This window comes from Sander lucioperca, chromosome 17 (genome assembly GCF_008315115.2).
Source record: "Sander lucioperca isolate FBNREF2018 chromosome 17, SLUC_FBN_1.2, whole genome shotgun sequence".
Lineage (NCBI taxonomy): Eukaryota > Metazoa > Chordata > Actinopteri > Perciformes > Percidae > Sander > Sander lucioperca.
This window is the reverse complement of record NC_050189.1, coordinates 5,024,405-5,051,382: the sequence shown is the minus strand read 5'-3', so window position 1 is coordinate 5,051,382 and position 26,978 is coordinate 5,024,405. Positions and strand designations below refer to the sequence as shown.

The 26,978-nt window shown below is 42.4% G+C and overlaps 1 protein-coding gene across 5 annotated transcripts; it reads left to right on the top strand.

The window, feature by feature from the left end:
- Nucleotides 1-179: 179 nt before the first annotated feature.
- Nucleotides 180-26,800, top strand: acin1b (apoptotic chromatin condensation inducer 1b). Of its 5 annotated transcripts, none has more exons than XM_035993731.1 (18): nt 180-393; nt 1,654-1,719; nt 2,051-2,162; nt 2,544-2,617; nt 2,941-3,525; nt 3,616-4,371; nt 4,723-4,805; nt 11,272-11,392; nt 15,920-15,965; nt 17,581-17,726; nt 18,691-18,837; nt 19,040-19,208; nt 19,417-19,562; nt 20,694-20,801; nt 22,384-22,491; nt 23,413-23,776; nt 25,235-25,335; nt 25,437-26,800. In XM_035993731.1, exons 1-18 carry the CDS (start codon nt 259-261, stop codon nt 25,755-25,757), a joined length of 3,588 nt encoding a protein of 1,195 aa, XP_035849624.1. In that variant the 5' UTR covers nt 180-258; the 3' UTR covers nt 25,758-26,800. The 5 variants fall into 5 exon arrangements, with proteins under 5 accessions (XP_035849624.1, XP_035849623.1, XP_035849622.1 ...); XM_035993730.1 differs by having other exon boundaries at nt 2,941-4,179; nt 4,210-4,371; XM_035993729.1 differs by having other exon boundaries at nt 2,944-4,371.
- The last annotated feature ends 178 nt before the right edge of the window (nt 26,801-26,978 follow it).

The window sequence follows — 26,978 nt, the reverse complement described above, 5'->3', positions numbered from 1 at the left end:
GCAGGATATCTCTATTTGCCGTGCCGAAAATAATTGGTGCATTTTTAATCCAGAGTTCGAATAAAACCTCTTTTAAATGAAATAAAGTATTAAAATTGTGAGGCTAGTGGCCTAAATTGGCCTAATAATTGTTTACAACTATCACTGTAATGTTATGTGATTCGGAAAAAACGAGCTTTTCCGGAAACTGCCGAGTTGTGACGCTGAGCAGCAGCCGTAGCGACGCTTGTTGGAGTTTAGACAAGCGGAGGGAGCAAAATGGCGGACGAAGATATTACGCTTGATGGAAAACCTCTACAATCGCTTAGAGTCGCGGATTTGAAAGCCGCTCTGGAGCAAAGAAGCCTCCCAAAGAGTGGGCAGAAAAACACACTCTTGAAACGACTGAAAGGGGTAAGTTTTCGCTCATGTTATAGACGCCTGTCGAGTCTGGCTAAGTTCACCAGGAGGCGAGAGACGGTAGGGGTTAACGTTAGAGGCCGTAACGGTGTGTGGGCTTGGAAGCGGGAATACATAAATCGCTTAGCACCCGTTATTACAAATCAACAACAGTTTTTGTTTTCTGATATTTGTAACGGACCGTACAACGCAACTGTCCGCCGACCGACTTCAGACTTAATTCGTAACTACACTTAGTGCACCGTGTTGCACACAGTTGAACTGTGCACCTGTCAACTCGAGGCCTAAGCAAGCGAACAGCCGCACATAGTGTACAGTACATGACCGTGCCCGCGCTCGGTATGTGAGTGTATCGGGGTTACGGGGGCGCGCCTCGCCATGTAAACACACGAGCTTCATCAATTTATTCAGTTTAGTTTTAAGTATATTTTTTTCAACAATATTGTTGTTTTGCACCAGACATCTAGCCCATAAACAACAATAGGTTCCAGGGTAGTAGCTAGGATTTCAGAAATATTGAGGTCATGAGTCGCTCTTCCCCCAGAAAAATGTTAGCAAAAAATACAGCCTAAACACAGAATTTTGATTTTTAAACATTTGATCTGCTCAGTTAACCGTTCTCTTACAATGTTTTTAAATTTAATTTCCCGAATTAGGGCGTAAATGCTATTTCAAAAGTCCCTCCACGTTGCCAGGAATATAGTTGTGGTTGGAAAATAATTTCACCTTTTAATTATTTATTTTTCATGGCCTAAAAGTAGTTAGTTCTAAAATATATTGGAATTATTATTAATAGTGGCTTGTAAAAACGGCAAACATGGGGAGAGAGAGGTGAATGCCCTGTCGGAATTAAACAAGGGATGTTGTAATTGGTATGGTAATGCACATTTTTAAAATGATAGCAAAAAGACAATGATAATGCTGATGAAAATATATTCGTACAATAGGTTTACCATAAAGTCACAAGTTTCTGTAGGTGGAGAGTGGAGATCAGTGTAATCGTGATTTGCATACATACAAAACACATGCCTGCGTTGGCCCAGGGTACAACTGAACCAAGCCTTCAAAGTTGTGTTTATGAGGCTGCACTGGCAGAGGTGTGATTTTCAATTTCTTTTCTGGGGGAGGACCCCCAGACCGCTTGTTTTATTACAGCTGGCCTGAATTTATTTAAAAATAAAAATGGTATTACTTTTCATTGTGATGCAGTGTTTTACATTTAGATATACGTTTCCCCTTCCTTATTCCCTGCAGGCTCTGATGCTGGAAAATCTTCAGAAGTCGTCCTCCTCTCACAGTGGGCTGCAGCCCAACTCACAGGTAAGAATAGATTTTAATATTTTATTTTTAAAATGTGTGGACATTTTAAGTTCTGTAGAAATGCATAACTCCCATACGTTAGTGGCATAAGATAAATAAAATAAGAAACCCATAGACATTCCCTACAAAGACAAAGAGTTCTTAATAAATACTTCTTTGAATGTCAAATGTGCCATTTCATTTTTGTTTTACTAGCAGTACTTCTATCAGGACAGGAGAAATACTTTAAAGATCAGGTTTCACTATGCAAATCACTGCTGTTGGCTCTTTGAATTTTTACCGTGCTGATGTAATAATAAAGTGCTGTTTTATGTGCCTTATTTTGTTGTAGATAGGTGAGGAGATGAGCCAGAATAGCTTCATAAAACAGTACCTGGCTAAACAGCAGGAGCTTCTTCGCCAGAGACTGGAGAGAGAGGCCCAGCAAGAGGAAGATTCAGATGGTAATACATAAACACACACAATCACAAATCAGACAATAAACACAATCTCTCTGTCCTTTAGCCTAAAGGAACTGGACAATATTTGTGTCTTTCTGTCCTATACACGCTTTCTCTTCCAGCAGTCTTGTTACTTTATATTGTCCAAACATCTGTATTTGCCTAATTTCATGTATGGTTGTATGAACCTGCTCATAAATGTGTTAACAAATAACAGAAGTTTCCATAATGGCTAATTAAAAAAAAAAAAATTCATTTCTCTACCTAATTCATTCAGAAGTTGTCCTTGGTTGGCAACCAGTGGGTGTGTGCCATAAATCATATCATCACATCACAGACATTGGTGCTGACCTTTAACCCCTGCCTCGTGTCTCTCTCTGGCAGAAAGCCCAGCAGTGCCGGAGGAGGATGAAGACCACTCAGAGGACAATGACAGCTCTTCCTATGTCTCTGACAAGGTCAGTAACCTCCACACACTGAATAGTCAAATGAGGAAAACTAAGGATTTATCTCAAAGAACAGGACACACTAAGCTGCTAAATATTGATCAGATGAAGGTAAAATGTATTTTTCATTCCCTCAATATTCTACTTATCATGCAGGTGGTGGTGGTTTTTAATTTACACAGAATTATTTTTTAGTTTGAATAGTGATCCTATGCTCAGCATACACCTGGAAATGAATGTTCCTTGCTTATAAATGCCTAAACATGTTAATTAATGTATAGAACAAATTTAGTCATTTTGGCTTCTCTCAGACTGACTCCATTAATTTTGCCCAGAAGCATCGCTCCATACCCCCCAAGCCCTCAATGACCAGGGCGGAGGAGAAAGGAGGAGGTGATGCACTGATGGGACATGGGATGATGGCATGCGGACCTGACATGGGCCCCGGTCCTACCCTCCAACCCCAGGAGTCCCTTGAGGCTCCAGGAGCTAGGATGCAGCGAGCCACCTTTCATCAAGGACATAAGGAGCCACCAGCCCCATCTCCTCCCCGTGCCGTAGCTTCCCTGTCAGTGCGTGTCCTGGGCCAGCCTGACCGCCAGGGGCTGCCCCCTGCCGTTTCTCGAGCCCAGGAGAAGGAGGGCACTGCACCGATTGAACCAGGATCAGCTTATCCTGTCCTTCACCTTAGCCGATCTGCCAGGGTCTCAGCAGGAGCTCAGGTCCATGAGGACAGTGATGACGATGACGACGGTGATGACGAGAGTGAGAATGACGAGGACTGGGGGCCTGGTCCTGGCGGGGCACCAAGGGGCAACAGAGTACCTCCCCAGCCGCAGCAGATGCCTCCCAGTGTCCCATCAACAGCTGCCAGATCCAAACGCAAGCTCCAGCCTCCACAGCACATCCCACCACCACAGGTACACCACACACCAATGCAACTGCGCCACCCCACTCCTCCTCCCTCTCCACCCCCTGACCTGTTTCCCCTACCTGACACTCCCAAACAGAGCCCACCAGACACAGACGACCAGGAGGGAGAAGGCCCTGCGGCTTCACGTGGTCCAAGGGTGCTGCCATTCCCATCTTCCACCTTGCAGAGGCAAGACTCTGACTCAAGTTCTCGTTCCAGCAGTCCTGAGCCCTCTGCGGAGCGCAGGCCAGGGCCTCTTTCTCTGCTCGTACACAAGATGGAGTCAGAGGGGGCTTTCTGTGCAGCAGAGGCCACCTCTGCTGTGGATATGTCAGCAGAGACAGCACACTCCACTGCTGGGTCTGGCAGTTCCAGTGAATCTCCACTGCTAAGATTGGAGAGAAAGAGGCTACTAGAGAACAGAGAGATGGAGGAAGAAAGGCGACTGAAGGAGGAGAAAGAGAGAGATCAATGCCAGAAGCAGGAGAAAGAAAGAAAGAAGATACAAGAACAGGAGAGAGAGAAGAAACGCTTTGAAGAAAAGAAGGAAAAAGAGCGGAAACAACTGGAAGAGGAGGAGAAGCAGCGTCTGAAAGAGGAGCGAGAAAAAGAGAGAAAACGCCAGGAAGAGGAAAAAGAGAGAAAACGCCAGGGTGAGGAGAAGACAAGAGAGGAGAAACTGCTCAAGGAAAAGGTAAAGATACAGGAGACAGCAAACAAAGGCAGGGTGGCTGTAACTGAGGCCCGAGACTCCGGTTCCTCATCAGATTCTGACTCCAAATCAGACTCCTCTTCACACTCATCTCAATCCTCTTCCTCCTCCGGAGATAAAACCAGCCATGCCATGCTGAAGGTCAGTGATCAAACTAATGTGGGTGTCAGTCACTCACTACAGCATTGATAGAGCTCTATGAGCGATAGGGATTGTGAATTGGATGCCATGCAGCGTCACACTCTTGAGTGTGCTTCATTTCACTTTTGCCATGCCTAATGTCTATCTACCAGGTTGACAGTGTTTAAGTGCATAGAAATATTAACATGTAGAAGTAATTTTGGACCCAAATTATTGCAAATATGTTAACAGTATTTCAGCCTTCTTGTGTGTATTTGTTCTGCTTACATTGAGATGCACTTTAAAGCTAAATAATCTTTGAGCATAGTGCTATTTGTTTTTCATTGTTTTTACTTGAATATTTTTTTACAGAAGGCAGACCAAGGACAAGAAGCAGAGGATGAGAAAAAGACTAACCTGAGTAAAGGGGCAGAGAAACGATACCTTTCAAAAAGGTCTGTAACCATCACTAAAATACAGTTAACCTTATTAACAAGTGGATGCAACACCTTCTTGCACTGTGTGATGTGACACATGAATTCCTATAATATTTTCCACTGATGAGGTCTGTTTTCTTTCAATTGATTCTGCTATTCTCTCTATTCCTCTTTCTGGATAGCTCAACTTGCTTTTGACTTTCAGGATTAAACTTCTTCAAGAAGTTTATAAATTAAATGTGATGAAATCACAAAAGAAAATATGTAGACAACTTGGTCTTAATCACTTGATTTTCTGGATATTAAGGATGATGATTAAATTTTTTAGCAAAGTGTGCTCCTGCACACTTTGGTTAAATTAACTTTGGACCTCAGAGGAAAGACCAAAAAGCAATGTGTATTTTGGATACAAGAGATTTCCATGCAACAGCAGTCACATAGCAAACAGCTCCCACTAAAACCCATCTTAAAATCTACAATAATGTATCCAGTATTAAAGAAAGGACCATGTCTGCACTAAAGTTAGGTGATGTGCATTATGTTTATGAGCTCTGTTAACTTGTGTTGTACTAACATCAGTTTCTCTTAAACTTTGCAGTTTTTAACCAATATATTTTACCAATATGTTTTGTCTTGGGGGGGGGGGGGGGTATATTAATGTATATTAATTGTCAGCATATAAAGGCATAATAAATATATGTTCCATTTAAAAAACATTGGTCACAGAGCTGACAACATGCGTCCAAGATCTCTTAGAGAGAAGACACACCAGCCCGATAATCGGGTGTCGGGCCGTCTGGCGAGGTCCGTGACTCGAGTCTGTTCGGTGTGTCCCGTGCCGTCGTCCGTTTGAGGAGCCGTCGGCCTTCATTTGGGCCGACCTGACATGTTCAGTCGGGGACAGGGCAGTCGGGACTCACCCGGAAATGGGGAGCGGATGAGCCTCTCAAAATCTGACGAAAATCTTTTAAACTGACCTTTGTTGATCTGAAATGAAGACAGATTCAGCAACTGCATGGCCTATTTCTCGCTTAAAATGTTTTCAGAAACACGTTTCGGTGAACTATTTTAGTACAATATGAGATCGTATTCTGAATGAGCCGCCATGACAGTCTGGCTGTGAATTTCCGGAGAAAAAAGAACCACGTGACGCGTTCGTCCAATCAGTTGCCGGTCTTCATTTTCTGGGAAATAATCAGACTGTTAATGGAAACAATACAGAGCAGCGCCGCCTGCTGCTATGGAGACATATTACGTTTCACGTACGCTCAAGTCGGCGTCGCCTCAGTGTGTTCTGATGCATTTTTTGGACCTCGGGATCCGACTGATCAGTCCGACTGGCTTTTCTGCCGACGGTCGGCCCGTCTGGTTGGTGTGTCAGGGCCCTAGAACATGAATCGGTTGTAAACTGCTTTCCCACTCACCGCTCAGGGGTGTCGGTAAGGGGACTGATTACACAGGGCCCTCATGTGAGGAGGGCCCAAAAAGATGCTAGAATGAATAGGCTCGTTTGAGATGATCCAAACCTGCGCAGAATCGATCACCGACGGTCGCTGCCCAATGCATGCATGTTACATTTGTGTCCGACTTGATCCCGACTTGCTCTGACGTCATGCACACGTGGGCAACGATAACCTCACGAGATCAAGGCGGCCGCAGTTTTTAGAACCAGGCGCCGCAGTTGCTCTCCAGCAACGGCAAGACCCAGGGCATGATGGGAAACGTCTGGCTCTCAGCTGATCTAACAGCTGATTTTTTTTTTATATATATTTGTCTGATTTGAAGGCTTATTCTCTTAACTGAACACATGTTGTGTGGCTGATGGTGACATTTATTATTTATAGAGACTAAATACATTCAGATTACAGTCTGTTGAATATTAACATCAACAAACAACTGTCCGACTTGACCGTGGCTTTTTGTCAATGCCCCTGGCTGCTGCCGCCTGTTCCCGTCCACTTTACAGGCAAGGCGCAACTTATCTTGAATGAGCCTAATAGCTGTGGATGTGGGGAGGGGCCCATAGAGAATGCCTTTGTACAGGGCCCAGAATGTTGTGCTACGCCCCTGCTCCTAATTATAGCAGGTTGTATTTCTTGTCAGGCGTTCAGTGTGGCAGCCCTACAAGCAGCGTGGCTGCTGCTGCGTTTCGTTTGAGAAAAAAAGGTCCCTTTCCTGGTCGTCGTTTTCGTGTAATTTCCATTTGTTGCTGGCAGCAGAAAACGTAATTTCATTCAGCCTAGTTCCTTGCTTAATCCATATTTATTAGGTTATATTTCTGAATGCGACACGTTTGAGCAGCTAACATAGCTTTTATTTTGGAAATCTTTGACCGGAAGATAGTTCGTAGTTACTCTGGTAGACTTGACACTGGTCTCGCTAGCCAACATGGCCGTCATGCATGCATTGCATCCTTGATACCGACGCAGTGCACGGCTAATCAGCAGGAGAAACAACCGCGACCGGAATTTTTTTTTTATTTCGCGTCCCCGATTTCAACCCACGCCTGACCGGAATAATCGTGAGTGTCAGAGTGTTATTATCTGTCCCCGTGGGTTTCCTTTCAAGGCCGGCCATAATGCTGTCGGAAGGCAACAAAAACGGGTAAGAGTGAGCTAACGTTAGAGGGCGACTCAAGGCTTTAGGTTGATGGTTTTACTTTTACACCCCTTATCTATAACGCAATGGAGATACATCAGCCTGTCTCAGTCTGTCGTGTCCTACCGGGAAACCGGCTGTACATTACGATGCTGATTAGCTAGCATCTCCTTCCTGCCTGTTAAAAACCATGTCATCAGTTCACATTGGCCTGGTTATGAGCGTGTTGCATGTTCGTCCATGTGAGGACCGGGGTTGGGACCGTCGGTGAGAGTCTTTTGTTGAGTGAGGAGCCGGGGAGAATTTTTTTTTGGGGGGGAAGGGGATCTCCTTTCTATGATTTGTGTCTAAAATAGCTTCACATTGGAGGAGCACATTGATAAATAATTAATGGGCTCAGATTTCATGGTGTGATGACGAGTCATGCGGATTGTGATTTCTCCCCTTCTCTCTCTTTCATCTTGACCTCAACATTTTCTGACATGCCAGGTGGCAAAATATCTATTACTATTTTAGAATATACATTTCCTTATGTGTGCCATCCTCATGTTGTTGTCCGTTAAGGCTCATTTATGGCCACACTGTACATGCATCTTGTTGTCTAGCCTACAGAAGACTATATTTTTTTATTTTTCGGTTTGTGTAGCTGTTAATGATCTCACTGTTGTCAAGGGAGATCATTAAATCAGACATCTGTTAGTTGTACAGTCAGTGTGAATGGACCCTTATGCTGTGATATAATTCTCCCAGCTGGCACCAGCACTCTCATCCCCTGGGAACTGACTACTTGTCTGCTTTATGAGTGTAGTTTGATGATTAGGACATGATTTGAGTAATTCTGCTGAGCTACAGTGAAGGAGAATTGGTGCCTCAGGTCGCACTACCCTTTTTGTCAGGTTTTTGAGAAGTTTAACTAGAAGTAATGGATTTATTTTGTGATACATTTGACATATATCTTAATATTGTTACTTACATTCAAGCTGTACTTAAATGTGCTTATTCATTCCAGCCCAGTCATATAGATACAAAGCTGTTTGAAATGAAAGGCTTCAAGGGTGTTATTTGAAAACAAAAAGCCAAGCATTGTGCATGCTCACAGTTAGTTACACTCATTCATCTTTCTTTCAGTGATCATTACATCACCTCGTCCTGGCTTTTCCTTCTTTCCTGATTCTGAGGGATTGTATTTCTAGGTGACATCTGTCTCTCTTTATAGCCTGTGCAGGTGTGTCTCTGGCCTTGCCTAAGAGCAACATAGACATTGACATCCACACCTCGGGCAAATGAGGAAAGCCAGTGTGGAGTAGAGGAGGGGGAAATGCTGTCCTCCTGCTTACACTCCTCACTGCCAGTGACTAATCTCCAGAGAGGAGGTTGAACAGGTCTCCTAACACTCTGGGTACATTTCAGTGTTACAGAGACTAACTACAGGCCCTCCTCTTAAAGAAACCATGCATGCCAATGACCATGCTACATGTCATGGAGAAAGAGAAAGCTGAGGTTTGGTTGTCTGAGCTGGCTGTGTGAGTAGCCTAATTATTAGCAAGTTAGAGAGATTTTTCTTTACAGTTATTGGTGTTTGAGCCAGAAAGATTCTTCCAAGGGTTGAATTGGGCACTCTACCACTTTCATCTTGGAAGTCACTTAATTAATGGCTGCAACAATTGATCAATTAGGAAACTAGTCGATCGACTGAAAATACATTGCCCTTGCTCCACCTTCTCAAATGCAAGATTTAGCTGCTTTTCCTTGTCTCGCATAATAGTAAAGTGAACCGTTTTGTGATAAAACCTTTTTACTGTTTTCTGATGTTTTATAGATCAAACGTTTAATCTATTAATCGAGAAAACAATCAGCAGATTAAAAACAGAAAAGCAATACTCTCATCACAAGCGCTACAGAATATGTTCCTTTTTGAAAATTACTGTATTACTGCATTTAATTCAGGAATTTTCTGCAATAACTGAGAAAACATTTAAGACAAAACTTGCTGCAGAGATTGGTATTGGCACCTGGGATTCACTTTCACTACCAAACATTTTTTTTGTTTGATACTTTTCAGAAATGAGAAGTATTTTTAAACATATTTACTTTCCTTCCCGGTGAAACAAGAACTATGCAATGCACTGCAAATCCTCATGTAACAAATCAAACAATAGAGGAGACTGTGCACTGTGATAAAGAGAAGGATGTGGTTCTCCCACCTACAGGGTGCTACCTCAGTGCCTGTGTCATCATATGGAGGCAGTGGAGGAGACTTTGGATACTGCTGGTAGGGAAGGTTGAGGGAGTAGCTAAAAATATAATGACATCTGCTTGGTTTTGTCTTAGATAACAGTGATACAGTCAAATAACATGTAGAGAAGCTTTTGGCTGTGTGAGGTCTGACTCATAGTAACTACAAAGCGTGACTTATTTTTCGCTACTTATTAGCTAAGTTAGATTTGTTTAGGTTTTGCTTCAATAATGACCCAGCATGGATCAGATGAAGACCAGACACATGGAGTCAGCTGTGAGTGTGTGTCTTGGACTATGAGTTAGTTTGAAGAGTGTTTGTGACCCTGGGTGTCAGTTAACTGGTGAGTTATTCATAGCAGGAGTGACCCAGATCACTGGCCCCTAGCACCCAGCCTTTGACTCTTCCCAGTGTTTTTCTGTCTTGTCCTACACATCATTTTGTCTCCTCTCAGACTAAACCTCACATTGGCCAGTCTCTAGAGCTGAGCTTGAAGGCAGTCTTTCTTGTCTTAGTCCAGATAGTCTTTGATTAAGGCAGAAACGTATTGTTTTCTTCAAATTTTTCTTTATTTAATCTGCTAATTGTTTCCTTGATTTTTGTTTGATCTAAAAAATCTCAGATGTTAGTGAAAAATGCCCATTACAATGTCCTAAAGCTTCAGATGATGTCATCAAATTGCTAGTTTTGTCTAACCCAAACACCCAAAACTAAAATGTAATCTATTATCACATAAAACATAGCAAAGCATCAAAATCTCACAGTTAAGAAGCTGGAACTAGCTCACGTTTGGTAATGACTTAAATAATTTATCCATCATCAAAATAGTTCCCAGTTGTTTTTCGGTCCATTGACTTATCGATTAATCAAACAGTCATTTCAGATATATCTTAAATATTTAAAGTAGTGATACATGTAGAGCAGCACTGCTTTGTGTTGTTTATAACATATTAATCTCTCTAATCTCTTTAATCTCTATTAATATCAGAATCAACATGAAGAACTTATTCACGAGCCCAGTCAGACTAGTTAGTTTGACTCATACTTAGTATTTTTTCATTGATCCAGAAACAGTAAATTAAGGTAACTACTTTATTTTTCAGAATCTAAGGTTATGCAATACATATTTGTTTAAAGCTTGAGCAACAACTATCAGAAAATAAAACCTAATCAAAATGTTAAACTAAAGAAAATCAGAAACGAAAGTCATGATACTGGTATTTCTTTCAACAGAACAGTCAACACCCAGGCGGCCAGGCCTTGACATTGTATCAAGTGAGGGTATGACTGGTCATTATCAATGACTTCTAAAAATATAACTTTGATGTGTTTTTAAATTATGCTTCACTTCAGCTCAAGGAAACTGTTGTTTGACTCATTGAAGAAAGATAATTTTACTCTGTGATTCATAATTTGAAATGTCAACTGCCACAACATAACTCATAGTAATTCAGAGGTAGCGTTAGAGATGGATTTAGCAAAAGTAACACAAGGGCAAAGATAACAAGCTTATCACCAGGTGATAATTGGTAAGACCAGACACTCTTACTGATCAGTGTTGACCCCTAGCTCTCAAACAGTCTTTACAGTCAAATCCATTTTTTTTTCCCCACCCGCCCTCCTCACCCTAACCTTCTCTTCGTCCTGCAGGGAGGTGTCAGAGCCCAGCGCAGCTGCCGTGACAGAGGTGGAACCAGACTCTGAGAGCTCCATGGCCCAGCAGCCACCCTCTGGGGCTGAGCCAGAGAACAGCGAGGGCCGTCTGGAGGAGGTAAGGTCACTGAGAAGGGTGGGGATGCCTGGGTCTTTGCTCTGTCTCTCACTAACCCGCAGCCTCATTCATATAAAAGCATGTGTAGTTGGCAACACAAGTTAATAGGGTTACTTAAAACCAACACAACCCCAACATTTTTACAACCATTAATTCCTTTGGCTCCTGTGGAGATTTTATCCTTTTGATTCTGGCTCTGCATACAGTATCTGCATCCTTTTAATCTCTTAAACGCTTATCAGATTACTCAATTGGGGGTTTCCACAAATGCTCATTGGTAAACAAACAGGGGTTGAGTTGGAGTTGGGTCCTGGGGTGAAGAGAAATGAACTAATCCCTTTCATCTGCGTTTAATGCAACTAATATTTCATGACTTAGATGATCTCTCACACACTTGTCTGTCTAGTACCTGCTGAGGGATGTTGATGCTGCTGGAATGCAAGTAGTCATGGTAATAGTATGTTAAAGTGTGTGTGTGTGTGTGTGTGTGTGTGTGTGTGTGTGTGTGTGTATAAAACTGATCATTTACTAGTTATCCTGCAGGCATGCTCTTTAGCCACCAGCGTCACCTATTCAGGTGACACTTGTCCTAAAGCATTTGATCAGTCTGCCTTAGTCAGCTCAAGTTCTTGCATGTGGTGTGTCAGGGTCTTCAGAGTCCTTGTATCGGACCGGAGTATTGCATTTTACGCACAAGCAGTTTCCCGTCTTTGAATTCAAAAAAGCAATCAATTTACATTTGATTCACAACCTAATTATACCATTGAGAATAGTTTCTGGAGCTCATTAAGAAGCTACTGTTAGATGTGGCCTTCAGCCTTCACTACTTGTACTGTTGAAACCAGATGCCCACAACCATACATTACATTTTAGGCATTGAGGTCGAGAGTATCTAATTTAGATTTACTTGTGAGCTGTTAAGCGATTAAAGTTATTATCAGCAAGTGTTTTTATTTTTTATGTTTGTGGGGTTTTTTTTCCCTTCTTGGGTTTGCATGAGTAATGGACCCTGACAGTGTGTATGTAGAGATGCGTCAGGCCTTGTTTCTGCTGTTTCTTTCACCCTGTTTTCATTCACTTGGCTCTCTTGCTTGCTCCTTTCACCCGGCCTCTCTATCTGTCTCTCTTTTATTCACTCTCTTTTACTGTCTCTCTTCCCCTCTTTGTCCTCTTACTTTCCATCTTTTGCCTTTGTATCCCATCATGAACGCTTCTCTCTCACTATATATATTTATGGTGTGATTGCTGTTTAAAACCCCATTGATTGCTTTGTTATGAAGGTGCCCATGACTCTTCCATTGCCCCTAATGGTACCTGCTGCGTACTACTACTACCACCAACACCAACACCTCTCCTCCTCCTACTCCTACATCTCCTGTCCCGCTATGCCCAAGTGCGTCGCTGATACCAGAATTAGGCCCAGAGTCTGCAACCCCATCGCGCTGAAAAGCATGAGCCTGCAAGGCCTCCCCTGTAGCCCTCCAGTGACGTGCTGAGCCAGCAGGAACTGGAGCTCGCAGACCACCACCGATAGAAGTGGCAGCCATGGTAACTGCAGCAGCACACAGTTGCCATGGTAACCCTGCCTCAGGGGTTGGAAGCCTGCTTACTGATCTGAACCGGACTGGACTGTACTGCACTGCACTGTTCTGTGGTGATGAATGATGCCGTATGGGCAGGAGGGGGGGGTGTCTCCCGGCCTTTCCTATCTGCCATTTTAAGCATCATAAGCACATCCTCAGAGTTGCCCTCCAATATCCATACCTCTGTCCTCCAAAAGGAAGATGCAGCTTAGACAAAAGACAAAACTCTTCAGCACTCCAGTTTTGTATTTACTTCTACCTCTAATCCCACACTGCCCCCTGCTTGTGGGGTGGAGTAATGACTTTGGACTGAGATCCCCTGCAATAACCCATACAGTGATCAGGGCTTGAGCGTTTATATGATCACTGTTTGGGGTTTTAAGATTTAAAACACTTCAACTGAGCAACTGAAATTTTCTGCTTGGAAGTGATGATTATGGGACTTATTTTTTTTTTTTCAAACTTTGTGGATAAGACCTCTGTGACATGATATGGATTTTCACTCACACTTTGAAAGATCTTAATCCTCTGCCTTGGCAAGCTAGCCAGCCTTTTAAAAGTGATGTCAGTTACTCTGCTGTGCATGTAAGTTCGGTCACCATGCTCAAAGTTGCCATCCATAAGAGAACTGTTCCCCTGAACTCTGCACCAGTTCTAATGTAACAGAGACTTTTAAAGGACTTGGTGCCAAGGACAAGTAATCTGACCCACATTATGCTCTAAGAATATTTTTTTTGGGTTCGAGTGATATTGATCGTCCACAGTGAAAGCTGGATATACTAAACAAGTCATCACCCCCCTTCCTCCGCTGCCACACTGTCAGTGATCTCAAGTGTGACTCTGTGGATGTTTCACCAGGACGTCATGATATCCTGCCTCCCCTGTGGACTTGACAGATGGACGACCACAGTTGTTGCTCTTCGCTACACCCACAACTTGACTCTTGCATCTCGTATGATTTCATGTGAGTGCAGAGGCACTCATGTCAGCAAATATTGTCACGATGTCCATCGGCCCTCTCATTTTGACTTCTACCCTGGATTATAATTTAACAAAGACATATCTGGATTACTTTTGTCCACCTTTATCCCACTGAAAAGACCTTACGCCTGAGCTGTCAATTTACAAAACAAACTCGAGAACTGTGCAGCACGTTCTGGCTGCTTAAAAACAGGAACTTATCCGGACAACAGACACTTTACAGGACAACCTGTTAACATTTTGACATTTCAGATACCGGTCACAAAGGCTTTCAGGACTTTGCTTTGGATAATATGGACAACTATGACGGTTAAAGACAATAATTTCAAGCATCACAAAATGGATTTTTTTTTTTTTACTTGCCAGATGTAACTCGCAGATCATGGACTCTAACAAAGTATACGTCAACTCCCACCCCCGTCAGAATCCATCACAAAGTAATTTGAAACTCTTGGCTCCCCAAAAGACTGAAACGTGACTTTTTAATCAGCAGTCAATCAAGAAAAGTCCTCCCCAGTCCCATTCAAGAAAAAAGTCCAATCCAGTGATCAGTTCCTGCCTGGTGGCAAATCTGCACACTCAAATCAAGCCCCGCCCTCACTCCTCTGCCTTCTCTGATTGGATCCTTGTTGCCTAGATACAGTACACACTGTCGTGCGGTTGGGCCATAGTCGAGCCAGTAAGGAATCAGGTGTCAAATGGTACCAGGAAATGACTTGTGATTATTCCTCTATTTAAAAATGTATACAATTGTAAAGGATTAACTGTAAAAACAAAACAAACAAAAAACTCTTTCCTCCACATCTTCTTTGTAAATAAGAGGAATTCATTTATTTCCTCCTCGTAATTTATTGCACATTTTTGAACTGTCACGTGTACTGCAGTTTTAATTTGATATTTTGACACCAAAATGAAAGTGTTGATCATACATTTGACATACATTGCTGGTCTACAGTTGTGTTCTATTGAACATGTTAAATCTTCAAGGTGAATTTAAACTGCAGTACTGAAAGTTCTGCTGACAGATTTTTGACTCTTTGACACTCGGTTCTCCACCTCTGCTGCTCAGAACTCAGCACTAACAACATTCAACAATGTTAGGCAACTACAATACTTGATTCAACTACATGCCATAGTTTTGATGTTAAATGAGCACCATTGCATTTTATTAACACCACACAAATTATGCTAGAGTTACTCAGGACTGATCTGCTACTATCCCACAATTTGTGTGTTATATTTTATATATTACAGTGGATGTTGCTAATAAAATAGAATAGAATTTGTCAAAACACTTAAGATATTAGTGCTGTAATTATTACTGGTTTGGGATGTAAAATAAGTCAGACATATGCACTCTGGATGCATTTAAAACCATTAACCAGGGCAAGTAATATTGAAATCATCCCCACCTCCAGTTAAAAATGGGATGGGAATCTTTTAAAGTGACAGGATCCACTCAAACACACTGACAGACACTTTGCTTGTCTCTCTTTCCTCTATTCTCAGTCCTCTGATGGACTTTATCTTGTAATAACTTACAGCACTAAGATACGACCCAGTTTGAGTTTCACACAGGCCTACTCATGTCCTAATGCACATGATGTACTTGCTTTGTCCTTAGAGTCTAACACACACACACACACACACACACACACACACACACACACACACACACACACAGAGAAGGGGAGTAGCGCAATGATTTATCTGTGTCTTTGAACAGAGGTGGAAGGCGGAAATGTGTCTGGAGTCTCTCTATCGACCAAGAACTCTCCATAATGTGGTACAATTGGAACCTCCAGGCCTCTGTTACTTTAACCCCCCGCCCCCACCCCTCCTCCACTTTTCCTGTTTCACCTCCTCTCTGTTGTTGCCTGTTTGGGTTTTGACTCTTGGTTCTCATCTCGCCCCGCACCCCTGGGGTTTCTGTATGTTCTCTTTTGTCTCTCCCTCTTTCTAGAGCACCACTCCTAAGGCTTTTGCTGCTCGCAAGATATCCTTGACCAGTGAGTATATCAGTTACATCTTTTGTCCAACATGAGAAACAAGGGTGAAACAAGAATGAAAAAGAAAATACCCGACTCTTAGCATTAGGGCTGCACGATTATGGCCAAAATGATAATCACGATTATTTTGATCAATATATTGATCACGATTAATTATTACGATTATTTGTTGATTTAAACCAAAACAAATTTTATTGTCACATAGGCTAATTATAACTGCTTTCACATCCATATTGTGCTACATTCCTCCTTTGTTGAAGGATACTATGAAGGAGTAGCCATTTCAGCTGTTGTGCGACCGCTTTCCAAACATGCGCGTTTGCCGTGAAAAGATACAGGCAACGCAATTTTCTGTTCATGTTAACGGCGCATGTTAAAATCCGGTGCCAATAGGACACCGGTGCCCGGTATCTACCGGACGAAATAGCAACGTGGATTACGGTGCCACTTAAATGTCTGCGTTGCGCTCTGATGCTCAAAAACAGACGTTAAGAGGCAACAGAAACATCGCTGCATGTCACGCTAGTAAACACTAATAACATGTTACACAGCAGCTAACGTTAACCTACCATTAGCTACAGTAGTAACTGGATTAAACACGGCTAAAATGCTGACAGCTAAACGGTGTAGTGTGACTGTATTTCACTGTAGAGGATTCCAACAGCGGGACGTACAACAGTCTGCCACTAAAGCTATGAGCTAAAAGACTCAAACTAGCACTGGTCACTGCTGTTCTCTGAAAAACAACCCAGACGGGACAAAATGTTGCGTTTACTGGTAAACTGGTAAACCTCGTGACGACTTACGACCGACTGCTATCTGTTGTGGAATTTTCCTCACGTTACTCTGTCCTCTGTGACTGTCAACATCTAAACTAAGCTGCGCGGTGCAGGGAACAACTCTGATTGGCTCATGGAGGCACGTGCGGCTTTGGGGAAAAAAAAAACTTTGATACAGAGCGTTCTATGAACGGAATGAAGCATTTTAAATATCGCTCGATCACGTGAATTTGATCGTGGGAAGCCAAAATCGTGATCGTGTAAATGAATTTAAACTCTTTGTGGTCTGTAATGTCGATAGAAATAAGATTACACCAGTGTTATCCTTTCGTATGGAAATGCTGTGTTGACATAATGTTGTGGAAATGCTGATTAAAAGTGATATTTAAACAAAACACTTAAATTAATGTGCTGGTTTGGGCAACAAAGCTACAGTATTTCCTGCTATTTCAGTCAGCGAGGACCCTGTTCATGCTTGTGGCTCCAGTCACATTGCCCTATATACAAGTGCTCACTATATTTATCTACTGCATGGTTCCTTTTATATTTCACTGCTTAACAAATGTGTAAAAACATGTAATATAGTAGTTATATAATATAGTTACTGAAATAAGTTAATCATGCAGTTCCATTTATAAACTCTGTAAACTTTAATTATTTACTGGCACCCATGGCAAAACTATTTGGGTATTTAAGCATTTATTTTGTGCTCTTAGGCTATGAGCTTGCAGTAACTTGTCACTAAAGTTCTGTTCAACAGGGAGCAAATCATCTACCTGGGAGTGCATTTCCTCTCTCAGTGATGAACTGCATTTTTGTTTTTTACTCCTCTGCAGGCAGTAAGACGTCTCCAGCCACCACAGATGGAGGAGCAGGTGAGCCCGAGACGGGAACTGCAGCAGGGAGGAAGAGGCGGTGGGGCTCCAGCACAGCAGTCACTGCTAAGAAACCATCCATCATCATCACCACTGACTCACTGAAGGTACTGGCACGGGTGAAATCCTTTAACCTACTGGTGACCCTCTATGTAAAACCCATCTAAATGTACTGGGTAGGTCTGTAAAATAAAATAGTATTTGTTTAAACCAATGAAAATAAGCTTTTAAAAATGGTGTTACTCTGACAACTACTAGTTTGGTTACATCTTCTCTAGTCTCCCATTGGCAGACCTAAATCAGAAGATTTATTTCCAGTAATAATGTTTTGAAACTCAACTGGAAAATGTATTAAGTTTTAAAACATCATGAGTAGGGTTGGGTATCGTTTGGGTTTTTTCCGATACAGTGCTAAATCGATACTTGTATCATATATTTATAATGTATAAAATATAAAAAAGGAGCACAAAACGACAGTTGGCAACATTAAAGAACGGCTTGTTTATTGCTAAGGCCATATGGTCAAAATTAAATGGACTAATAACGTAATAACAATAACTTATAACAATGACTTATTTCACCAGTAAATTGCTGGTAAACGACAAAAACAAGCACCAGATGGGAAAAGGGTATTTTACAATAACTTAAAATGCACCCCAAGGCTGGCGTGTTTCTGTGTCACGAGTGAGCTGGGAGAAATTTGGGGATTTCATTAAAACAAATGCTCATCATTTACATAAGTCTGTGAAGGTTCTCAGTCATCCAGGTCATAGTTTTCCAGGGAAGGGTTAAACTCGAGGGCAACTGGACTTGGTTAAATTTGCTGTGAACATGTTTTGTCTCATCCGAGATACTTCTTCAGTTCTCCAGAACAGAGCACCTTTAACCAAGTCCAGTTGCCCTTCAGTTTAACCCTTGCCTGGACATTTACATAAGATAAACCTTTGCAAAATGACTGAGGGAAAACAAAACTGCTATCCATCTTTTCTTGCAGTGTATCAGCTAACAGATGCAGTCAAAATATTCAACTATTATCCTCCCGCATCTCCTGTCTGTCTTTCTACTCTTCAGTCATTGATCCCAGACATCAAAGTGAACCAGGAGGCAGTGGTGGAGCTGCACCCAGAGGAGCTGCAAATGTCTGGGGACGAGGAGGGCCTGGACGCCAGCCGGGGTGACCAGGACAAAGGCCTGAAGATTCGACGAACCGTCACACAGGTCAGAAGAGGCATACTATATCATTGCTGTCAGATGAAAACGTAATTGTAAATACTGACTAAACTTCAGGTTTCTGTTTGTACATCTAACGTGCCACATCATTATAATTGATGCAGAGAAGTTCGAGAAATGTTCCCTACGTCTTTTGTCGGTGGTTTTGAATTGTCACATTACTGTTTTTCCACCTGTAATTCCTCCTCAGGTTGTTCCAGGTGACCAGGAAAACGGACAGACAAATGAAGAGGAAGAGGTGGAGAAAACTGAGAAAGAAAAACAACGCAGGACCTCCAGAGACAAAAGGAAGAGCAGCGTTTCTGAGGAAGCCTCTGAAACACAGACATCTGTCAAGCTCGAAGGAGAGGCAAAGAAAGGTGAACTGCCTCACTGTTAAGTTTGTGGGTTTTTAATTGCTGTAGATTGTTGGGTACAAATCTCTTTGATGCCTTCTCTCTTCCATGATCCCTCTGGCAGTACTTCATCTTTCTTTCTGAGTGGGATGGGGGGGGCGGGGGGGTGGGGTGGGGGGGGATGTCTATATTCAAGGGCACTCTTCTCACGTCTTCATCATCTTTCCCTCAGTTACCCCCAGCGACAGTCTGGTGCGTCGCTCCATAAGTCAACAGAAGTCTGGCGTGTCCGTCACCATCGATGACCCCATCCGCACAACCAGGCAGCCCTCGCCGCCTCACGGCAAAGTCTCAAATATCATCCATGTGACCAACCTGGTGGGTTTGTAGCTCATTGCATTACATCTACAGTGAACACGTGTTGTCGTTTGGTCGTGTTGGAGCTTCAAACTACCCCCACAAACTAAAATAATGTGGGGGGAAATAATTGTACAGCGAAATCCAGCCTTTCCAAATCTACCTTACAAGTTTTTCATGAATGAAGCATAATGTGTTGATGCCAGTGGTAACCACATATTCATCATTCCCATAATTAGAGTCAGGAACGCTTACCCAGGTATTATGGCTGTAGTCAAGTATCACCTTAGGTTTTGGGCACACTGCATGACTAAACAGACTATGACAAGACTAGACATTACACATTTAATGACTAGCATTTGCAGATTTTTTTAAACTTGCGTCATAGAAGCTAGACTGAAAGTTACACGTGGATCAAAGACTACCAGATATCTAATGTCACCCAGCCTCACTAATCTCCGAAAAACAGGAGCTCTCAGACTACAGGAACACAAAACCCAAACAAACGAGACTAAAAGTTTATAGCTCTGCTGTGTGACTGTCATCATCATTTTGTTTACCTGAAAACTATACTGATGGAATGGATGGATTTAAAATGCAACTTTGCTCTCTGATTGATATAAACCAGCTAGAATTCAGTCATTATTTTTTAGAGGTATCACGTCATGAAGTGTTGGACAAATTGAAATTATGACCCGTTGTTGGTGCTAGATAAAATGTCAGGGGGTGCACAAAGTCATTCTCTGGGAAATATGAATATGTATACAACATTTCATGGCACTCCATTCACTAGTTGTCAAGACCATCATCATCATCATTTTTACAGCTACACTATTGGAGGTTGAGCATTTCTCTCTCCACACTTTTGTACTCGATTCCCCCTGATCTTACTCTCATTGGCTGTTGGCAGTCTTCATTCATATTAAAGTCGTCAACACTTTATATTCAGATATGTTCCATGGTCAAATAAAACTTGAAGCACATTTGATATAATCACACTGTCTGTTATTTTGATACATAACAAGATCATCTCAGCTGAGCTCTTTATATAAATTTCTCTCGTGTCTCCCCTTGCTTTACTTGAACTGACCCAGTGTGACTGAAATTGACTGTTGATCTTGATTGAGCCATGCTCCTTGTGTATCCCAAAAGGTGCGACCCTTCACCTTGGGCCAACTTAAAGAGCTGCTGAAGAGGACAGGCAGCGTGGTGGAAGAGGGCTTCTGGATCGACAAGATCAAGTCTCACTGCTATGTCACAGTGAGTACCAATGAATCGGCATTTTTATATTGAGTGCGAACCCTTGTGTCCACCAAGCGTGTTGTTTGGCTGGTAGTGTTAACCAGCTGCTTGTGGAATTTGTCAGGAATCAATCCAGCTGCCAAAACTTGTGTGTTATACACAGTGTCCACCACACAGTATCTGAGGGTAGGAGCATTGAGGGGTGAACTAACCTTGTTTTCTGCTGTTCTAGTGGAGTATGCGGCTGAAAATGTATATGAAAACAGTCAGTAAATAATGTGTGTTTTTGCATAAAGACCTATTTGAGCTCATGAATAAATACAAGCCTGGCTCCAGCCAGTAGGGATGCACCGAATCCAGGGTTCAGGTTAGGATTTGGCCGAATATTGGACTTTTTGACGGGGTTCGGTTTCTGCCGAACCTTAGAATGTTTTTCCACCGAACCCTACGCTTGCACTGCGTGCACTGCGCTGGTCAACGTAATGACACCGCTATTGATTACGGGAAGGTGTTTCGTAGGTGGACCGTTCAATGCAGTAGGCTGTGAGAAAGTGAAAATGGAACTCGCGAGCAGAAAAAGCGCCGGCCGGCAGCACCCCCAGCCAAAAGAAGGTGACACAAGCCGAGCCACACGCCCAACCCGCAATGCCGACCTGTCCCGCGGTGGCAAGGACTCCAAACAACACACATCGGCGCCCCCAAAACACCTGCACATGAAACATCCGAAAGAATACGAGCCGCGCATGAAGGAATCCACAGACAGCAGCCAAAACGCAGCAACCCCAGGTACGGCAAAGGAAGAACAGTCGCAGCTAAAAACTTCCCGGGCTGTCAGCTGTTCGCTCGGTAAATGAGTCTTCCTACAGTGGGAGCGGAGCAACCGAATGGCCGGCTGCTGCTCGTTGGCTAACGTTGGCTTTCTAATTTCACCCACCCAACATGCCTTTATCATACACTGGTTAGTGAAAATTTGCCAAACAAAATAGTCAGTCATCTGGCGATAGCGATGTGCTTTCCTACGATGTGAAAAGATCATGTGAATTTAACATTAAGTTGTTACATTAAACTATTTTAGAGGCTGTGGACGTTGTTTACTTCATTAATGTGTTTACTGTGTTAATGGACTGAGGATGGGAGTAGGATTCGGATTCGGCAGAATCTTAACCAGTGGATTCAGAATTCGGCCGAACCCCAAAACAATCTGGATTCGGTGCATCCCTACCAGCCAGTTGTGTTAGATACTATAACACAAACTAAAGATTATATATATATCTTTAGTTACTATAACACAAACTAAAGATTATATATATATATATATATATATATATATCCATCCATTTAAATTAAGAATCAAAATAAAACATAGCTATATGTCACTATTGCTAAATCCCACCAAGCATGGTTTTCTGCATTATATGTTCTGTTAAGAAAGGTTTTCATTATTGGCACATATATCGGAAAACATAAACGCCAATACCAATAGATAGCAATATTTCTGTGATAGGCCAATGACTGATATATTGGTCTGGCTTTAGTAACTACGCATAAAAAGGATTTTTTTCAGCCTGATAACCTTTTTCCTTCTCTTTTGTCCTCTTAGTACTCTACAACAGAGGAGGCTGTCGCCACCAGAGCTGCCCTCCACGGATTCAAATGGCCTCCGAGCAATCCCAAGGTCCTCTGTGTCGACTTCTGTGAGCAGGATGAGGTAATGAACACCTGAAATGCCGATTTTCTCTACTCGTCAATGTTATACAGTATACTGAGGAAAATAAAGAGAGGAATCACCGTAATTTGTCTTAGTCTCAGTTATTGAGCAACAAAATAATTATACTTGGCAATTTTAAACCACTCAAACAAGATTATGAGATTATTATACAACCATGTAAAAGAGTAAGCAACTATGCTATCCACAGTAAAAGGCATGATGTATGAAATATTTAAAAATTGGTTAATGCTGGGCAATGTGACCAGAAATTTGTAAAAGATTTTTAAGATTCTGGCGGTTTCACGGTATTTGACGTTTTTTCTTCTTCCTTGTTTGCATGACTGTGCCTTTTTAGATAGATTTATAATGGCTTATTCTACTGTCAGGAGTACATAGAATATAAAAATAAAAACATTTGAATGTCATTATGTTTACTGAAAGCTTTGATTACTAAAGGGTTTGCTTGGCTCTACAACATCATACAAATGAAGGAGAATGCATCAAACAGTTAAAGAATGTAAACTATTTTTATTGAGCAAACCAGTAAAATAAATTAACTTAAATAAATAAATACACATACCAACAACTTTAACATTGCTTTCTTTTCGAAACAAAATATTGTAAGATAGATAGTTGTATAAACACTTCCTTGACCACAGGTATGTTGTAGAAAAATAGGCGACTGAACGTAGCTTCGGTGTCAGCCTGCTTCGGTATTGTTGGTATGATGTTTAGATAGTAACGTTAGTTTGCCAGAAGTATTTGTGGCAAGACATATCTTAAATCCAGTGCTCTGAAAACATATTTCTCGACTGTCTGTAGCGGACTGGAGGTTGATTGTTATTGCGATCATAATGTCCCTCCGCTGCATGCTTGAGAGGACAGGTCTTAATCCTTATTGTTATGTTTTTCTTTCTGCAGCTGGACGTTCACAAAGGCATCCTGAAGCTAAAAAGGGAGGAGGACCATGTTGCCCTGCCAGGTGGTCCTCAGAACCGGCTGCCCCCTCTGATGCCTGAGCGGGACAGGGACAGAGAAAGAGACCGAGACAGGGACAGAGATCTCGAACGGGACCGCGGCGTGGTAGGAGTGCGGGATCTGTGGGCGGAGCGGGAGAGAGAAATGGAGCGCCGTGAACGAGCCCGTGGCGAGCGGGAATGGGACCGGGATAAGGTCCGGGAATTTGCCAGACCGGGAGAGGACGGACAACGATCTCGATCCAGAGACAGAGAGAGGAGGAGGAGGGAGAGGGCCAAGAGCAAGGAGAGGAAGACTGATAAGAAGGGTAACGCACCTCTCTGTGATTAAATAGAAGCCAAAAGAGAAAAATGGAAGAGAAAGGGATTTTAAACAGGAGAAAGGCCAGAACAAAGCATGCTAGTGTAATAGATTCACTTACAAGATATAGAGTAATAAATCAATCTAGGGCTGCACGATTTGGAGATTCATTTTGTGATTGCGATTTAATGCACAAAATACTAACATTTTGAAACGTACAAAGTTAAATGAGCATAAGAAGGAAGTGCATACCAAAAAATTTGCAATCCTCTTTTTTTAAACTTAATATTTCACTACATTAAAAAACAAAAACATCTTTTCAAAATAGACATTTTTTGCTTTGCTCAACAGTACAAATGAAATAAATAGAATAAATAAGAATTATTTTTTTAATTAAAATATTACATTTTGATGACCTTTATAAACAATTACATTTAAGATGGGTGTAATGTAATAACAAAATATACTTTGTACAGCCTCTTCTTAAAGTCTGCATGCTCTGAAACCCTCTACACTTCAGTTCTTCTCACGTGACCGTACGTGACACACGCACCACTGCATAAACCGACGGACTGGTCATATCTTTTGTGGACGTTGTTACGATGGTAGTGTAAAGTGAGGGCAAGAATCGTAGGTGCGTTGAGTGAGTGACGTCAGTGAGTGATTGGTCAAGCAAGGAGGGAGCATGAGCGGTGTCGGAGATTAGCGTAGCGGCTGTGTAAGGGAAAAGAGACAGCGCAAAGTCAGTTAACAGTGAACAATAAAACAACAAGCTTCTTAAGACGCGGTGGCATCATCTGTTAATACTGTCGGTAAAGCGAAGGGTGTAACTAACAACGTGGAGACTGCAGTGCACACAGAGACTAGAGTGTCATGCACACAGCACACCTTTTCATTTACTTAAATCAAACATTTGGTGCAGTTATGTCATCGCGTGACATTGCGATTAGATTAACTGTGCAACCCTCATTCAATCCTTCGTTACTCTCCATCCATGCCACGTTTTTAGTTTACTTTTGAACCATGTTTAGTTTAATCATATAGACTTTTACTGAATCATATGTAGCTTGATTTTGAAATTAGTAGAAGTAAATATTTGGCCTCCGAAGCTATAAAAATTGTCCATAAAGCTAAAAAAGCATAAATGAAACAAAGATGAATCTACCTTCAGTACCCAGCTAATCACAACAAAGAAGAATCTTAAACAACACTGGAGGTCAAAAAAATCTCTACACCTCAGTCTACTAAAGATTAGCAGAAGAAAAGTTGTATCAATTATTGGGAATATCCCCACAAAACCAGCTGCATTGATTAAAGAGGAACAGACTGCCAAACATACAGTACACACAGTTGACAAATACTGTTGACTAGGAATGCAACCTCATATTCCCACCTCTGTAGCAATGTTTGCAGTAATAATTTAGTTAACTGTTTGAAGAAATTCACCCTTCTCTGTTTCCATTAACAGAGAAAGGAGACGAGCCTCCTGCAAAACTGCTAGACGACTTGTTCCTGAAGACCAAAGCAGCTCCATGTATATACTGGCTTCCCCTCTCTGAGGAGCAGGTTGGTCACTTACACACTTATAAACACACATAAACAATTTTCTGTCATAATGAGTAGTTTAGACTTCATTTCATCCAACTAAACTGCTTTGTGTCCACAAGGCGGCACAGAGGCTTTTGGACCGCACAGAGCGGCAAAAGGAGCGTGAACGGAGGCGCAAGGAGCAGCAAGAGGAGGAGGAGAAGAAGCGCGAAGAGGAAAAGAAAGAGAGGCTGAAGGGTCGGGAGAAGGACAGCAGCGTGACGGCGAGCGGCGGAGCCGCCGGGCGAGGAGCTGACAGAGACCGAGAGAGGGACCGCGGCCGAGACAGAGAGGGGGACAAGAAGAGGGACAACAGCTACCGGCCCAGACGACCCTCTGTAGGCGCTGGCAGTGGACGGCGCTCTCGCAGCCGTAGCAACCCCAGGGATAGACGCCGCTGAGGGCCAAGTGGCTGCAGGGAAAGCTAGAGAGAGAGAGGGAGGGAGGGACGCGGCATAGCTAGGGACACTGCAGACAGGAAGTCTTGGGAGGGAGTGTTTCCACTTGGAGATACTTTTTTTTTTTTGCCTCAAGTTCAGGACTTGTGTCTGCTCCTCGCTATCTGCCCCACCGTGCTTTAATTCGTCCATTTTGACGCCAGCGTTGTCTTCCACACACTTCTGCCATTTCCCCCCACCTTGTCCTTGTCAGTTTACACAGAAAATGTTGATGACATGTTTTGTTATTAGTAAAATGACGTTTAATCTAGCTCCTATCCCATCTCTTCTGTTCTCTTTCTGTCTTCCAGAAGCAAAGTCCTTTCCCTCTGTGGAGAGCAGCGTTTCTTCTCGTCTCAGTGTAGTGCGGCTAAAGAAAAGAAGCAGAGAGGATGGTGGTTTTTTTGGCTCGCCTCAGCATTTTGTCCCACTGAGGTTTGAGAGCTCGCCTCTTTATTTTAGTTCTGCGGGTGCACAGTTCCTTCCTCCTCTGAGCCCTGTAATAAAACCAGTCCAAAATAGATCCCTGACCTTCAAATATTTTCTAGGATCAGTTTTAGTGTTCTACTCGTAAGCACAGGTTTTTTTTTTTTTTTTTTAAATATACGACTAAATTTAAAGGCAGTCTTTGTCAAAGTGAGGATTTTGTTTTAAGTTTCATGAATCATGTTCATTTTTCTCAGCCTTGGAGGGTTCTTTGTTACAGCAGGTGATTTTGTGTGAGTAATAACCTTCATCTCCCTCTCCCACGAAGATGCAACTTGTACTGGTAGTCTCAACACTGTAACCTAGAAAAGTGTGCGATAGTAAGAGACGTGATGTGTTGTGGTCATGCAGGAGAAATGCATATGCCCGAGTTTGTCTTTAGTGGATGGTTTTGAAATCGACGAGGATATGATATTCTTGTCAAGTGGTGTATTCTGTAATAATTACAGGAAGTGGACCTTCCCTGCACTGAAGTCTCCATCTGAAAATCCCTCCTGACCCTTAAATCATATACATACATACATATACATACATACATATACATACACACACACACACACACACACACACACACACACACACACACACACACACACACACACACACACACACACACACACACACACACACACACACACACACACACACACACACACACACACACACGAGGAGGTACAAAGAAGTTTACCTTCTAATAGA

Coding starts and splice junctions, on each gene's coding strand:
- acin1b (XM_035993728.1), top strand. CDS start 259: ATGGCGGACGAAGATATTACGCTTGATGGAAAACCTCTACAATCGCTT. Junction 4,806..11,271: donor AAACGATACCTTTCAAAAAG/GTCTGTAACCAT, acceptor TTCGTCCTGCAG/GGAGGTGTCAGAGCCCAGCG. Junction 19,563..20,693: donor TCATCCATGTGACCAACCTG/GTGGGTTTGTAG, acceptor GTATCCCAAAAG/GTGCGACCCTTCACCTTGGG.